The sequence below is a fragment of the Phyllopteryx taeniolatus genome, chromosome 11 (genome assembly GCF_024500385.1).
Source record: "Phyllopteryx taeniolatus isolate TA_2022b chromosome 11, UOR_Ptae_1.2, whole genome shotgun sequence".
Taxonomy (NCBI): domain Eukaryota; kingdom Metazoa; phylum Chordata; class Actinopteri; order Syngnathiformes; family Syngnathidae; genus Phyllopteryx; species Phyllopteryx taeniolatus.
Window position 1 is genome coordinate 11,341,596 of NC_084512.1, and position 17,514 is coordinate 11,359,109.

A 17,514-nucleotide genomic window follows, 5' to 3' on the forward strand; every position below is an offset into this window, starting at 1 on the left:
GAGCACAGTCATCAGTGAAAAGTTCAGTGTGTAACCAATTTTTCAGTTCAAGGAGGCATTGCTCTTGATGGCATTCCCCTTCCCAGGATGTGGTTCTTGGGCTGATGCAGTACATACAGTGGAATTGAAGAGTAGGAGTTTTGTGGTGGACCTCGCACTTAACTAACTTCCAACATGGTTGTCAAAACAATTGCTTATGTCACAAGCCGTTTTCTCATGTATCTTTTCAGTGTTGTTAAATATTTGTTGAAAACAATTCAGGGACATTTAGAGTTGCTATAAGGCTTGTTTGTCGTGCTGTCTAAAATTAATATAGTCTTTTTGTGGTCTATATCTTTGTTAAAGCAAGACAAGTTGTCTTTATAACCAACGGTATCTCTGGGCAGTTCAATCCTAAAGGATGCTTTGTGTTTGAGGGAGTCCATAAAGCCCTTGAACAGACAACAACACTGCACTGGCGAGGTGCACTTGCAAGACAACTCCAACTGCGTGTGAATTTGACAGAGTAAATTAATAATTTGGAGTATACAGTATACTGTACAATGTACAGTTTGGCCCAAGATGTGGTAAACTGGCCAACATTTAAGTCAAAGTTTTTATTTTAGCTGCAAATACAGTGATGCCTCATTTATTGCGGGAGTTAGGTTCTGGACCACCTCCATGATAAGTAAAATCCACGATGTGACGGCCATGTTTTTTTTTTTAATTTAATCTCCCCAGTCCCACATTTATTAATCTTACCGGACTATTATTAACCTCTACCATATTCTTATGGCTTCAATATTTGTTATTTCAAAGTGTTTATTACATCAACCTTGTAATGGCTGATGCATTTGCAGCCAAATATCTTGTTGCATGCTCTTTTTGTATTTCCTGTATCCACTATTGCTGCTGAAATTATTCAAATTTCCCCATTATGGGACCTATAAAGGATATCCATCCATCCATTTTCTGAGCCGCTTCTCCTCACAAGGGTCGCGGGCGTGCTGGAGCCTATCCTAGCTATCTTCGGGCTGGAGGCAGGGTACACCCTGAACTGGTTGCCAGCCAATCGCAGGGCACACATAAACAAACAACCATTTGCACTCACATTCACACCTACGGGCAATTTAGAGTCTTGAATCAACCTAGCATGCATGTTTTTGGGATGTGGGAGGAAACCGGAGTGCCCGGAGAAAACCCACGCAGGGACAGGGAGAACATGCAAACTTCACACAGGCGGGGTCGGGATTTGAACCCCTGTCCTCAGAACTGTGAGGCAGACGCTCTAACCAGTCGGTCACCGTGCCGCCTAATAAAGGATATCTTGTATTGTAAATATTATATTAATGTACTTTTAACCTCATAGGCCCACTTTCTGGTACTAATTAATTTCTGGCGGCACAGTGTGTTGTTTTTATGTGCCCTGCGATTGGCTGGCGACCAGTTCAGGGTGTACCCCGCCTCTCGCCCGAAGATACCTGGCATAGGCTCCAGCACGCCCGCGACCCCAGTGAGGATGAGCGGTACAGAAAATGGATGTATAATTCATTTCCGGTTCCGGTCCCTGTGTGGCTGTCTAGTGTTATCCTTGTATTACAGCATTTTCTCTCTCAACACTTGTTCATTTGCCTGCTGTTTTGCTCTTCAAAGTTGGTTACTCTACACTAAAACGCGGTTCCAGCCAGAGCAATGTGACAGGTGTACTGTATCACCCAATCACTTATTTTGTTGTTTTTACAACTTCATGTGACGATAGCTTAGCAATTCAAACGTTCATTTCCGTGGCTCAGCAACTTATTTTGCTGCAATATAGCATACAACAAGCATTCCACCCATTCCCCTCCGCAGCTCGCTATCGTATTTAGCCGTGTTAGCTGTAGCTCGTAGGTAGCTGGGGGTGGCGCATACTAGCATGCAACAAGGATTCCCATTAGTGCCCGAACTGCAGAAAGCAGCTAGGTTGGGCAACTGTTCAATGTAGATGTGCTGTTCATCCATCCATTTTCTGAGCCGCTTCTCCTCACTAGGGTCGCGGGCGTGCTGGAGGCTATCCCAGCTGTCATCGGGCAGGAGGCGGGGTACACCCTGAACTGGTTGCCAGCCAATCACAGGGCACATAGAAACAAACAAGCATTCGCACTCACAGTCATGCCTACGGGCAATTTAGAGTCTCCAATTAATGCATGTTTTTGGGATGTGGGAGGAAACCGGAGTGCCCGGAGAAAACCCACGCAGGCACGGGGAGAACATGCAAACTCCACACAGGCGGGGCCGGGGATTGAACCCGGGTCCTCAGAACTGTGAGGCTGATGCTCTAACCAGTCGCCCACCGTGCCGCCTAGATGTGCTGTTTCTTTTTGTATTTATTTTTACAAGATCGTGTATATGACTGTGCATTGGCTGTGGTTTTAGCTTGCATCTTAACAAAATCCGTTTTTTTTTCAGTGACAAGTCTTTCGTTCCTAAACCGAAAATGCACTCTTATGCTATTTTGGGCCGAAACGCTGTATTTCGGCGGCCGAAGGTTTGGTGCATCACTAAAATAAAATATTGTATTGTCTTCCAATGATACACGACAAGAAGTTAGTCTATTTATCACACATTTCTGGACAAAGTAATGAAACATTCATTCTATCTGTACTGTGAGGCTCACAGTGTGAGCCATAACGCTCTGTCAGTGATGCGTTCAAAGACTCAGAAATGTCAGTGCTCAACACGACAGCACTCCTGTACTGTATTGTACATTATGTAGAGGTATTTGATTCTTTATATTTTTTAATGACCTTTCTTTCTTTAAAAAAAAAAAAAAAATGTTTAAGGCTAGAAAATGCTTATTTTACCATGACAATTAAAAAACTAAGTAAGGAAATCCTGTGACAAGGTGAATTATCAGCAATATAAATATGATTTAAAAAAAAAAAAAATCTGTGATGCACTGAATCTGCAGTGAACAGTGATATAGCTATAGGTTACTGTAACACAAATATGTGCCTAATAAACCCTACATAACTCCCAGTGAAAGGCACTGCCAAGCAAAAGGGGTTATCTAGCCTAACCCTAGCAGCATCACTGTCTGAGCTTAGTTAATGGCTGACAAATGAGACAAGCAATTTTGATTTTAGAATGGTGTTGATTAAGAGAGCTTCATACTTTGACAGGGATTTTAGCAGTTGCAGTGCCTTGCATGAAAGTCAAAGCCTTCCCATCTGTGGGGGAAGTCTATTTTGGTGGATTGGTCTAAAAGTAGGCTTTACATGATCAGGATTTTTGGGGCCGATGAGCAAGTTTAAAAAAACAACGATATCCGATCACAAGATGGAGCAAGGTGTCTATTTAAATGACTTGTTCATTTACTGTATATACTAGTGTACTGCATACCGAGTTTCTTCAAAAATGTCTTGTCAGGTCATGTATTCTAATCAGTCATGTCAAACCAACATTACAACATGACAGAAATAATGGGTGCTGACTTACTGTAATTAAATTACTTTATTGTAATTAAATTAATTCACACACACTGAAACCTTAGAGCATGATTCGACAGAACGGCGGTTTAACCGTTAAGGCCTCTTTATACTCCCGCTCGCGCGGCCGACAACGCCCGCATTGCATCATGTGACAGACGAATTGGCCCGCACGGCCCCCTCTGCGTCACTTGGCGCGCATGCGTTAAAAATTGTTGCTGCGCGTAGAACGCCGCAAAGATCATCTCTCGTCATTGGTCTGTTTTAGTCACATGCTGCGATGACGTACTCAGCGTGCCCCTTGCTTCTACATACCATCTACGCCGCCGCCTTCTTGATCGATTTTGCAGCATAATTAAACGTGTCATCTAGGTCCATTTGTTCTAGCAGACACTGTTTCACGGTCGCCATTGTTGTTGCTTTGTTCCTTGTTACGGAAAGGAAAGGAAAACCGGCTACCGGAAATGGCCAAAATATGCAGCGGAAACTCCATCCTGTGGTGTCCTTGCCAATACCAGCCGTAGTGACAACCCCGACTTGGAGGTGAACTGCAGTACATTTTCAAAACTGCACATGCGGGTTGCGCTCGAGTATAAAGGCAAACTGCGTGCGCGATAGTCTCAGTGACGTCAGCACAGTCGCCGCCCGCGCGAGTATAAAGAGGCCTTTAGTGCTAGCACTAGCTTACTGGGCTACATTGCGTTTTGCTGCCTGCTTGCGAGCCGTATCGTATTATAAGTACTTGAACATACCTCAATCAAGCCTTGAATTAGAGTCCTCTTCCGAGCAACGGTGACCACCAGCACATATTTTCCCCCATTTTGTTCTTATAATACACACAACGCGATCCATTGTTGTTGTCATAGCTATGGTAATGAGTGTATCCGGTCCCATTTGAGTTGACAAGATAAAGCCCAGTGATTGTAAAAAATGGGATGCGGTGGTATCGGAATAGAAGAGTTTATTGCAGTAGTCTGACATAGTGCAATCGTGAGAAACCAAATTTGTCTTGTTGTCTGATCCGGGCATTACGTGTTGTCTGTCTCACACCGTTGACATGTTTTTTTTTCCTTTTCTTTTAATAACTCTCTTGGCTGTCAGATATTTACAGTACTACATCAAAAGACATGCAACAAGGCTAAAAATAAACCAGCTGTTGGATTGAAATATACTGTACACGATGGCGACGCGGAGTAAATGTCTTTTGCGGAGCCGATCAATGACGTCAATGATCGGATCGGCGAATTATGACAATAAAGCCGATCAGCATAAAATTATCGGCCGATACCGATCAGGCCGATTACATCGGTGTAAAGTCTATCTAAAAGCACTTGAGAAGTGCAGCTATTGGGACACTCAAGACACAGACTTTAGTAAGAGCGTTTCCCTTGACCTTTCTACACTCTAATCCTGTTTAAAGAGTTGCTCCTATGGTGAGTCAGCACCAGCAGTGGGTAGGGCAGCATGGGAAGGAAGAGCAAGTGTTTAGGATTGTGGCCGTTGTTTTCTAGTCTGGCGCAGAGTGGGCAGCGGAGGTGAGTGGCGTGCTGGGCTGCAGTTTGGATCAAAGGCAGAGCAGATGTGTTTCCAGAACCCCCACCTCCCCACCGCACCTCATCGCCCCGCCCCCACACACACACACACACACACTTCTTCTGCACTCTGCCTTTGTGTTTACTCATCACCTCAGCACGCCTCAGTTGTTCCTGTCTCACAACAGCCAGCGCTATAACTTTCCCAAGGGACTGGAGCATGCGATCTTCTCCATCTGGGCCAAGTGCAGGGCTAGATGACACGTGGTTCTGTCCCCTTTCATGCTATATACTTGATTACCTTGATTGTTTTGCGCAGCATGACCGCATACTGTTTTGTTTACGTAAATCCTCACAATATGGGTGTATCCACAAATCTCATTGTTAAAGGGATAAGAACCGTCTTCAATTTTCACAAAGTCCATGCCCATGCATATTCTTTTTTTTTTTTTTTTTTTTTTTTTTTTTTTGCAGGGGAGATGTGGTGAGCTTAGACAAACAAGGCATTCTTCTTCAGTAGGATGAGGAACGGAGTTCGTGGACTCATTTCTTTGCAGGGGATCATTTCTGCTCCAGCATTGAATGTTTTTTTAAAATTATTCTTTGTACCAATTTAAGCTTTTTGTTTACTTGCCATGATCATTCCGCTCTTCGGCATTTGAAAGAAAAGCAATAATTTAATTTCAAAACTCCAATTGTATGAAGGATTAAAACATTTCAATATGTTTGACTCATTGCACTTGTGTGTGCGTGTGTGTGTGTGTGTGTGTGTATTTGACAGGTTCCTGTTATTCTCCTTGCCTGCTTTATATGATCTTTATCAAAGATATACCGACTTTAGTTACCGGTAGTTTTTCTTTGCATTAACAAGTCTCAGGGGTGTTGAAGATCAATTGAACTGACATTTGTAAGGTATTGTAAAAACTCATATTGACAAGTTGAATGTCTAGTGCAAAAACATATATAGTTTTAAATAATACATATTCAATGTGTTTTAATACCAAGGGCATTTAGTCATTTTGTGCATCAGTGGAGTATTTACCTATTTGTGCATTACTTTGTAGTGTAGCAGCATTACGAGATAAGCAATATACTGTAATCTCTATTCCTAGCTTTATCTAAGATGCCATTTGTGGGGTCACTTGTTGGCTTCCTCTTTAAAGTTGTTTCAAGAAATCAAGAGTTATAAGAATCTACTGTAGCACCTTTTAAATAGTGATTCATTCCCTTCTGTTATCTTTGCTGTTTTTCCAGACTTTTCATTTTTGCCCTCCTGCTGCACGTCCCGTTTGTAGCTGCAGTTGATGGTTTTCTCTTTACTATTATACATATATTAGACTTTACACCGATTTGATCGGGGTGATCGGTATCGGCCGATATTTAGCATTTTGAGATCACTGACTTCATTGATCGGGTCCGCAAAAGACATTTACGCCGCGTTGCCGCGTGCACAGTACATAAAATATATTTTAAAAAAAACCTTGGTGGTGTGGGACGGACAACACGTAATGCCCGGGTCAAACGACAAGACAAATTTGCTACTGCAATAAAATCTTGTATTCCGATACCACCGCATCCCATTTTTTACGATCACTGGGCTTTATCAACTCAAATGCGACCGGATACACTCGTTACCGTGGCGACGACAACAAGAGTGGAGCGAGCAGACGGTATTATAAGGACAAAATGGGGAAAAACGTGTGTTGGTGGTCACCGGTGCTCAGGAGAGGATGTTCGTTTAAGGCTTGCTTGAGGTATGTTCAAGTACTTTTAATACGATACGGCTCACATGCAGGCAATAAAATGTGATGTAGCCTAGCAAGCTAGCGGTAGCACGAACAGTTGGACGTAAACATGCCGCCGTTCTGTCGAATCATGCTCTAAAGTTTTGGTGTGGGTGAAGTAATATAATTAAAAATAAAGTAATTTAATTACAGTAAGTTAGCACCCCAATTCCAATGAAGTTGGGACGTTGTGTTAAACATAAATAAAAAGAGAATACAAAGATTTGCAAATCATGTTCAACCTATATTTAATTGAATACACTACAAAGACAAGATATTTAATGTTCAAACTGATCAACTTTATTGTTTTTAGCAAATAATCATTAACTTAGAATTTTATGGCTGCAATACGTTCCAAAAAAGCTGGGACAGGGTCATGTTTACCACTGTTACGTCACCTTTTCTTTTAATATTAAATACACGTTTGGGAACTGAGGAGACTAATTGTTGAAGCTTTGTAGGTGGAATTCTTTCCCATTCTTGCTTGATGTACAGCTTCAGCTGTTCAACTGTCCGGGGTCTCCGTTAACGTATTTTACGCTTCATAATGCGCCACATATTTTCAATGGGAGACAGGTCTGGACTGCAGGCAGCCAGTCTCGTACCCGCACTCTTTAACTACAAAGCCACGCTGTTGTAACACGGGCAGAATGTGGTTTGGCATTGTCTTGCTGAAATAAGCAGGGGCGTCCATGAAAAAGACGTTGCTTGGAAGGCAGCATATGTTTCTCCAAAACCTGTATGTACCTTTCAGCATTAATGGTGCCTTCACAGATGTGTAAGTTACCCATGCCATTGGCACTAACACAGCCCTATACCATCACAGATGCTGGCTTTTGAACTTTGCATCCATAAGAGTCCGGATGGTTACTTTCCTCTTTGGCCCGGAGGGCACGACGTCCACAATTTACAAAAACAATTTGAAATGTGGACTCGTCGGACCACAGAACACTTTTCCACTTTGCATCAGTCCATCTTAGATGAGCTTGGGCCCAGAGAAACGGGCGGCGTTTCTGGGTGTTGTTGATAAATGGCTTTTGCTTTCAATAGTAGAGTTTCAAGTTGCACTTACGGATGTAGCGCCGAACTGTATTTTCTGACATTGGTTTTCTGAAGTGTTCCTGATCCCATGTGGTGATATCCTTTACATATCCTTTGATGTCGGTTTTTGATGCCGTGCCGCCTGAGGGATCGAAGGTCATGGGCATTCAATGTTGCTTTTCGGCTATGCCGCTTACATGCAGCAATTTCTCCAGATTCTCTGAACCTTTTGATGATATTATGGACCGTAGATGATGAAATCCCTAAATTCCTTGCAATTGTACGTTGAGAAACATTGTCCTTAAAGTCTTAGACTATTTTCTCACGCAGTTGTTCACAAAGAGGTGAACCTCGCCCCATCTTTGCTTGTGAATGACTGAGCAATTCAGGGAAGCTCCTTCTATACCCAATCATGGCACCCACCTGTTCCCAATGAGCCTGTTCACCTGTGGGATGTTCCAAACAGGTGTTTGATGAGCATTCCTCAACTTTCTCAGTCTTTTTTGCCACCTGTCCCAGCTTTTGTGGACCGTTTTGCAGCCATAAAATTCCAAGTTAGTGATTATTTACTAAAAACAAAGTTTATCAGTTTGAACATTAAATATCTTGTCTTAGTGTATTCCTCAATATTGGTTGACCATGATTTGCAAATAATTGTATTCTGTTTTTATTTACGTTTAATACAACGTCCCAACTTCATTGGAATTGAGGTTGTATATATATCCAACATCTTTCTGTCTTTGCTTCCTTTCTTTCCTTCTTTTGAAGTTGCGCCGACAGAAACAGACAGGCATCAAAATGTTCTCTGAGAACCTCCCTTTGGCTTCTTGTTGATTTTTCTTTCAAGTTTATTTTCAAACGGCGTTTATTCATAGTAAACGGACGAAAGCACATATCAAGGGATTGCAATGCAATTCACTGCACCCGCACCTTTTTCTGAATTGTTGTTGGTGTGTTGGGTGGGCATGTGTTTGGATCCCCAATCCATAGGCGGCCATACCCCTGTATCTAACAGAACAAGTGTAAAAGACTGACATTCCGCCTACACTCCAATGTGTATACAAAAGGCAATCTGTGAAACACTTCCAGTGTGAGCATTGTGTTTGCGGGCATGATGAAGAGCTTGTACAGGGAATACCTTTTGTTTTGGGAGTTTCTTCTTCTCAGTCCCTTCTCAATCTCACTTTTCCATTTCATTCTGTGTTATCTTGTCCCTTTGTTTCTTGGTGTCTGTACCTTCCCCCATTACCATTCCCACTCCTCGCCCCCTGTCTCCTCAACACCCAGTCCAGCGCATAACAAACATAAGAGCGCAGTTTAAGTCTCTTTCGGGCAAAGCCTCCATGCTCCACTTTGTTTATGCACATACTCCTTCCCCCATTAAATGTAACTGTCACAAATAATTTTTCCTCTGATGTGTTTGGAGACTGTTGCCAAGGCAGAGCTCACCACATTGGCTTTTCTCATATTGGATTGATCAGTTTACCAACCACTTCATAGAATAACAATCATCTGAAAAATTATGTTTTAACCGTAGTGTGTTATTTGGTTTGAGGACAGAGAATTATGTCAACATGTAATTGGATTGTCATTGTATAGTACATCCACAAATGTGGCTTTTGCTATTTCAGACCTTCGTTGAAAGTGTTCTAATTTTAAATATTGGCTGTTCGCTGGGTGACTGTGACATTTGCAATGGCAGCATAAATTTTAATGATCTATGAACCCTTAATAAAAAATCTACTGCATTGGTACTTTTTTTTTATTTTATTATTTTTTAAACACTCATGGTTCACAGGGCTTCAAGTCTGACTTTAATGTTCCAGTGACATTTAGTGTCACTAATATATTTAAAAAGTTGAGTACATGACGATAGCAGTTTGCTGCTTTGTGCATGAAGAGCATTCTATCCATCCATTATCCGTACGGCTTTATCCTCACAAGGGTCGCGGGGTTGCTGGAGCGTATCCCAGCAATCTTCAGGCGAGAGGCGGGGTACACCCCAAACTGGTCGTCAGACTGTGCCAATCACAGGGCACATATAAACAAACAACCATTCGTGCACACATTCACACTTACGGGCAATTTAGAGTCTTCAATTAACCTACCATGCATGTTTTTGGGATGTGGGAGGAAATCTGAGTACCCGGAGAAAACCCACACAGGCACAGGGAGAACATGCAAACTCCACACAGGCGGGGCTGGGATTTGAACCCCGGTCCTCAGAACTGTGAGGCAGACGCTCTAACCGGGTGTCCACTGTGCCGCCTAAGAGGATTCTAATCAAATATAAATTTCAACACTAGCTGTGCCTTTGTGGAGAATTTTGGACAGGGAGCTCTTTTTCAAAATGCAAGCAACATTTTTGCCACTTGTCATTTCCAGCTAAAAGAGACCCCGTCACTAAATACAAATTAAAACACAAAAAAAAAGAATAATTTGTGATTTAAATATAAGTGCACCAACTATTTCATTATTGTACTTTATTTTCTGTCATGTCACAACTAGTTGCTCTTTATCCAATTATATTTTTCATTTATGCTCCACAATCCAATGACTTTGTCATAAAGACGTAATTGGAATCATTGTTGTGAGACTTTATCACAGTTTCCTCTAATGCTGAGTCTGTGGCTGCAATATATGTCAAACTACATACGGTATCTGAAATTTAGATGTTTCAAATTGGAGTAAGTACAGTGGAACCTTGATAGAACGGACTAACACGGGCATCCGATATAGCAGATTGTCTGTTACATTGAAGCATTTTTTTAAGCCATATGCACCCATATTACTGTACAGTGCAAAATTATTGTTTTGTAGGTTTTTTTTTCGTAGCCTAAAATGCCCAGTAAAGTACAAAGTTGTAAATAAGTATAAAAAAAGCTTGAAAATGTAACATTTTATCCAAATTTACCACGGCAGTGGCCTCGGTCATGGTGACGTTGACGTACAATACTCAATGTAGGTGAGTCGCTTTCTTGAGCCGTAAGGAATTAGTGTGCTTTCTAGTTCCAAATCCATTGCCAACGGCGAATAGCTTGACACAAAAACTTGGTTACTGTACCAAAAATAGTATGTTGCAGACTCCAAAGACGTGTTTTGTATGGCTCTGCCATGCCGCTCTCACTCGCCCTATGCATAATAGACAATAGATAGAACCATCATCACATGGCTGCCGTGTGAATGTCCCACATTCAACATGGCCGCCATGTAGTCAGTGGTCCCATTCTCTGCCTGCATTGAGCCACAGCACCAGTAAACAACAGCGGGCAATTCTGGAACTAACAGACTTTGTCAATGGCAGCTTAAGTGACAAATGGAAAGTATTTTTGACACATTGTTCAGTCCCGACGGTCCGTTTGATCCGAGACCCGTTATAGCTGCGTCTGTTTGATCGAGGTTCCTCAGTAATATACTCCTTCACAATACAGCATTTTGTGTTTGACTTGATCTAATTGCATTCAGATTTTTCTTTTTTTTTTTTTTACTGCATTCTGTTGAATGTTGTCTGACACTGCCAGAAGATGACAGCTGTCTGCAGTGGAGCCAAAACTTTCCAAAGGATGCCAGGGATAATATTTTTTGTTTACACGGATTCTGTTTGTCCTCTCTAGACAGAGCTGTGCGAACAAAGCAGATCAGAATATTTTTCCAGAGAGGGAGAAATCCAAGAGTCTTTCAACTGCACCACAAAAATAAAGAAAACTGTGCTTCAAAAGATGTAAGTATGATCTAATTCAGAACTTTCCGACCCCTCCAGTCAGACAGGATGCTCAAGTATCTGCTTGTCTTGTTCAGAGCCAAAAAATCCAATGTCCAGCAAGAGCACCGGGGTCCCATTGTGGGCGAGCAGCAAATTGAGCAGAGAGCCTGTGTTGAAGACCAAAGAGGGAAACGTGGAGATGACCACTCAGACACAAGCTCATTAGGAAGTGTCTCTAGTGCTGGAAGGACGGCCCGTAAAAACATAGAGCAACAGGTACCATGCTCCGATGCTGTGATTCAGAACCAGGACCTGACCTTACAGAGCCAAACTGATCATTGTTCTCCAGACAGCATCAAGCCAAACATGACCTCAGTAGGTTTCTGCCCACATGAAATCAGTCCAGGAAGCAGGCGGCGCAAGAGGACTAAACCCAGCGATTCAGAAGACCCTCGGCCACTGAAGGCCAAGAGGACAGGCCTTGACGGAACTCCAGCCGCAATGCAAACTCACTCCACTGAGTGCTTCACACAAATATCCAAACACGACCCTCTTCCTCTGCCGCCCCTTCCTCTAGACGAAACCAAGGCAGGGTCCAAGGCTTTCCCAGTCTCAGAGTACAAGAAAACCACAGTGGAAGTAGAGCTGCTTACTCCAGGGAAACGGGACCAGAGGCTCCCCCTCACAAGCAATAACACAACACAGACGAACCAAAACAGGCTGGCCACAAGTCGAAAGGGCCTATCTGTCAAGCTTGCATCCTCGGAATCCTCTATTAGTTCCAGATCCACAGGCGGGGAGGAGGGAAGTAAAAATGTGCCCAGAACCTCGAGATTACGACGACTGAAGAGGTCCTGAGGGGGACAGAGGAGCTACAGTAAAAACGCCTGACGCTATCGAGACAGAAATGAAATTGTGTCAGGCCTCATGATCCCCCTCCCTCCCTCGCTCCATCCCTCGCATTTATACACACAAATGGCCTTTTACTACAATTGTGAGTCTTTTCACACAAAGCCACACAGGCAGATCCAATACAGAACACATAATTGATACATGAGGGTTTTGAGTTATGTTTTGTCAAATACTTGAAACAGACTTCGCCTCCACCCATAAGTAGTGGTGGTCAAGAGAGGCTTGCAAATGAAAGTCAAAAACCCTTAATTGGAGTTTAGACTCGGGTTTTGTGTTAAAGATTGGGGATTTCAGACAGGCAGGAGCCATGCAGTACGTCATGGCTGTTAGGCTGAAATAGTGGCTCCCAAGTGTCTGTAAACTGTCCGCTTTGCCTGCTGAAGCTCTGCCGTGATTGATTGCTGTTTCCAGATTTATTTCAGGTCTGTTTTTTCTTTTTGAAATTCTTAGAGCATTTTCATTCATGCATAATTCCCATTAATGCTCATTTCTGTATTTACATTCCAAGCACATGAAACGTACAGTATCTTCACCAGTCTTCATGCAGCATGAGAAAGCGAGCCTAGGTTGAAGTTTGCATGTATCCTATGGTTGTCTTTGTACGGTGCAGAAGTGCACAGCAAATGCAAAGTATTGAAATGTTAGTGATTTTATTTGGTAATACCAGAGCATTTGACACTGCCAGCAAAGATTCTTTCAAAGAGCCACACGTCCCTATAGACTGCAGAGCAACGACAGTCCAAATTCAAAACTTACGATGCTCTACGGTCTACTTGATGACATGTCACCCTATAATATACTCTTTTAAATAAACCTTTGTTTTACTGGACAGACATTTTATGATCTGAATAAATGTTTTGGGTTTTCTTTTCTTTTCGAAAAACGCATCTTTCACAGGCACGTAAAGTGTCCAGTTGTCATTGGAAAACAACCATGGTGATATATGATGGAGATCTGTTCAATGTCTCGCTCATGCTGTCCAGAAGCCTGATGCTCATAGCACATTGACAGTGAAAGTATGTCCAACACTAACCATCAGATCAGCGGTGGCTTCCTCAGAAGGCGCTGATGTAATTGGAGCTGGGTAACATACAGAGGCTAAATCTTGGATGAAGAAAGAGCAAATGTGGGGTTTTTAGGAAAGTCACCCAAGTGTTTGAAGCTTTTCTTCGTTTTAAATTGTTCTCAAGAGGTTGTGAAAATCTCTCGCCTTGGTTTTAACCCCTAACAGAATCTACAGAAGCATAGGAACTCCCTAAAGACTTTCAAGCTTGCGAGTCTGAGAGCTTTTATTAAATCAAGGCAACAATGACAACATTGTTAAAGAATGATATTATTTCGAACTGGCTTATAACGGAAGACGTCTTGCAACAACATAGTTATTCAGCTGGAGAACAAAATAGGAGACCACTACAAAACGCTCAGTTTCTACCATTTATCCTGCAGCTTTCTATATTATATACTACTGATATTACAGTGCAGTTTCAGATCTCAAATACAAAAACAAGTTCATCTTTAACTGAGGTAGCACCAACGTTTTACCATAAAGAGTTCAGAAATGAGTAAATGAATTAGGAAGCTTTTTTTCCCCCCCGAGGACAATTTTGTATATGGCTTGATCGAGACAATTGTTTGATTCCAGTGTGAAAAATCCCCCAAGTCAGAGATGTTCCAACAAACTTCACAGTAGGTGTGAGACAATGTGGTTTGTAGAATGGAATGGAATGCAACAGACAGTGGAATGGAAGCCATTTATTTTGATATGCTCATTTAGGAAAATTTGGAGTGACCGCTTAATATTTTCCAGTGCTGTAAATGCATTTAAACCCCAAATCCCAGAGAGACTCAAGCTCGTCACACACTCCCCAGAACAAAGACATCTTTAATTCTCTTTTCATACAAAATATTTAATAAATACAACTTTCAAAAATATATTGCCAGATCAACACATTGTTCTCAAGTTCAAACAAGTCAAAAATGGACAAAAATGTTGCCATGATCTCAAAAGGGTCAACAAATGAGAGAAACGTTTGTCTTTTAAGAGCCTCGTTACAAAGAAATGTGCACAAAAGATGCAAACGATGACTTTTGTCAAGGGAGGCAGTATTTAATGTGGTTCTACAGTGTTCCCATCGCCAATCTACTCTTCAAGTACTCACAGTCAAGCTTCGAGATATCATGCCGACGAATGCGGATGGGAATTCTCGTTTGTCGTAGGTCGTGTGACCCGCATCGGTGGATCTCGAAAGCCTTTGAAATGTGAATGAAAATTTGGAGGCTGTTGAGGACATTATTGTTCCGTTAATTATTTACTGCCTGATGGCAAGCAATGTCTGCCACAAAGTCCATCCCTCACAGGAAGCAGCCTTTATTGATCTACACTTGCCTTCTGTCAATGTCCTGGCAAAAAAATTCATGAAATGTCAAATGAGTTTTATTTAAAAAAAAAAAAAAAAAAAACAAACAAACAAAAAGTCTCAGGCCAAAAGTGCCTGTTTGTTTGTCTTTGAAATTCTGACATTTGGCTTTATAGAGCGCATTGGAGGAAATGGTGAGCTCCCCACAGCTATCAAAACCTTCAAACTAGACAGAACATATAAATAAAAAGGAATGATATCTTAAGGCTCTTGATTATTAAATTAATAAATCAAATATACACAATGATTAATAAAAAAAAAAATGTACATATCTACATGTTCTAAATCAACATAAATTCTTCATATTGGCAGCAATTGCTGACAAACCCACCCCTGACCCCAAAATAAAAATAAATAATAAAGTTGATCTTTTTTCTTTTTTCCTCATTTGACAGTGGCAAAGTCTAAAGCTGAAAAAGGCACTTTCTCCACAACGGTACTAGAAAGAATTCAAAGAACACACACTAAAATGATTAGCCCTACTGCTGAACACAACAGGGTTGTTTTAGTCATTGTACAACAATTACAACAGGAGCCCATTCCATGTGTCCACTAAATAAAAAAAAGAAAAAAAAGACAAAAGAGGCAGGGCAGGCTGGATGTGGGACTGAAATGTAGTGGAGTAAACTCAACATTCTACAGTGAAATGTATACCAGTGCTTTGTGTTTCCAGCCAACCAAAGCAACCGTCACTGCCAGTGTAAGCCAGCTTGTCAAAACTTAAATTAACACGGGGAAAATAGGAAAATACTGCAGGGTCACGAGTGACATGACATGACAGTTTACCAACTAGGCATGCCAAAGCTCCCCTGGTTCACCCACCACCGGGGTGTGAAGACGTTTAAGGCTCGGTTGCACAGCAACACAGCTGTCTGCTATACTATGTAGTCCATTCTGTTTATGCTGTTTGCCGTCTCCAAGTCTCTGTTGTCCTGTTTATTAGTCCAATTTGGGTGTTTGGATGTGGAGTTGGGGCTGGAGATCTTCTCATCCCGCTCCACTAGCGTGTACGCCGGCTGCTTGGCAAAGCGGCCCTTCTGGAGGTGCCTCTCCTTGTCGTCCTCATCCCGCTCGGGGTGATTTGTCCTTATATTGGCGATGATGGAGTTCTTGTTTTCATAGTCTTTGATAGCTACAGAGAGGCCCACGTGCTTCTCGATGGGGTTCTTGATCTGGTTCAGCTGCTCGCGCACGTTGTTGGTGGTGTTGTCCTCTGAGCCGGTCGCCGCCGTGCCGCCGGCGCCGGCGCCACCAGGGTTGCTCTGTTTCCGCCGCCGACGCATGCACCACAGCAAGACGGAAATGAGCAGAAGGACCCAGAGGACGATGAAGATGGAGCTGAGGAGGGGCACCAGGTAGTCTGGAGACAGAAGAAATTTAACGGTCAGTAAGATCCAAAAGTGAAAAAGGATAACGGGGCTTTTCATGTATTAGTGCTCCTGCCAGCGCAACCTGACCTCTGAGCCGTGAGCGGGGGAGGGGATTATTTTAGCTGTCACCCCATTGATGAATGGCGGACATGTGGGAGTCTTACGAGCCCAGCCAATGCAGCCCCACAAAGCCAAGCAGCTCGGCTTTTTCCATCCCAGTTTGGACTACATTCTTTTCAAACTCAATTACACCTAACATGATGTAGCAGTCAGCGGCAGGAATGTGTGGCTGCTCCTGCTGCCCATTTTATTTCAAATGCACGTGTGGGTGTGTGTGTGTACGTCTGACAAAAACCTCAGGGGGACGTGCGTTTTTTGCTGTCGGTGGTTCGTACCAGTTTTGTTGGGGCTAGGTACGCGCACCTCCACGATGGAGGCGATGATGGTGTTATTCCCGTTGCGTTTGCTAACCAGGTCAATTATCCGCTCTGTGATCTCTTTTATTGGGCTCCGGTCCAAACGATGGTCTTCTGTTGACTGCACGTGCAAAAAAAAAAAAAAAAAAAAAGGAACAAGACAGACAATTAGTTTTCACTTCCCGGCCAACTGCGTCTGATTGCATCATTTCTATCAACTGATGACACGACACGTTCAAACCTGAAGACATCAGGTGCTGTCAATCAACTACGACTATCAGCTTTAAGTTTGACGATAAGCGGGAGGAGCTACTCACTATGCAGACATGGATCTCGTTGCTTGCAGAGAATGACGGGTCACAGGTTATGGACATGGAATGCTCCAAGGAGAAATTCTTGACGACGTACAAGCGCCTCAGCTGGTTACACACATTCTCCACAGTCAAGCTCTGCACACCCGGAGGAACAATGAAGCAAATGTTAATGCAAATAGTTTATATATAAAAAAAAAAAAAAGGGGGGGGGGGCGGGGGGGCGAAAGAAGGGAAGAGCCCGGCACGCGCTTTGGCAGTACGTTCGACAAGCTAGCTGGTTGAGATTGGAGAGCACAAACATATGTGCTGTCATGCTTGTGAGTGATGAGCCCATGTGGCGATAGTCGTGCGACAGCACTCACTCGGCCAGGCCCTTGAGACGCACACGTCAACATAGAGCTGTGCGATATAAGCATGTACAGTATATCGTAGATACAATATAAAACGTCTAACGTATGATACTTGAAAGTTATTTGAAGCACAGTATTGTATTTATTTGAATTCTCTGTACTGCATTCCTTTGAAAAGTGCTACTATCAGATATAGAATGCTAGTTATTTGGCCGCTGGATATTTGTTT

General features: G+C 42.6%; 2 protein-coding genes across 5 annotated transcripts in view; one reads left to right on the top strand and one right to left on the bottom strand.

Annotated features, from left to right (window-relative positions):
* Positions 1 to 13,332, top strand: part of slx4ip (SLX4 interacting protein) — a 45,733-nt gene extending 32,401 nt beyond the window's left edge. Inside the window, exons 7-8 of one of the 2 annotated variants that reach the window (XM_061789611.1) lie at positions 11,418 to 11,524; positions 11,602 to 13,332. In XM_061789611.1, the coding sequence (XP_061645595.1) occupies positions 11,418 to 11,524; positions 11,602 to 12,364 (870 nt within the window). In that variant the 3' untranslated portion in view covers positions 12,365 to 13,332. The remainder of the gene's footprint in view (positions 1 to 11,417; positions 11,525 to 11,601) is intronic. The other variant, XM_061789610.1, reaches the window with a different exon arrangement.
* Positions 13,333 to 14,155: 823 nt separating this feature from the next.
* jag1b (jagged canonical Notch ligand 1b) overlaps positions 14,156 to 17,514 on the bottom strand; it is a 28,956-nt gene continuing 25,597 nt past the window's right edge. For all 3 annotated transcript variants that reach the window (XM_061789542.1, XM_061789544.1, XM_061789541.1), the window contains 3 exons: positions 16,939 to 17,070; positions 16,601 to 16,742; positions 14,156 to 16,195 (listed from right to left, as the gene is read on the bottom strand). In XM_061789542.1, coding sequence (XP_061645526.1) covers positions 15,711 to 16,195; positions 16,601 to 16,742; positions 16,939 to 17,070 — 759 coding nt within the window. In that variant the 3' untranslated portion in view covers positions 14,156 to 15,710. The remainder of the gene's footprint in view (positions 16,196 to 16,600; positions 16,743 to 16,938; positions 17,071 to 17,514) is intronic.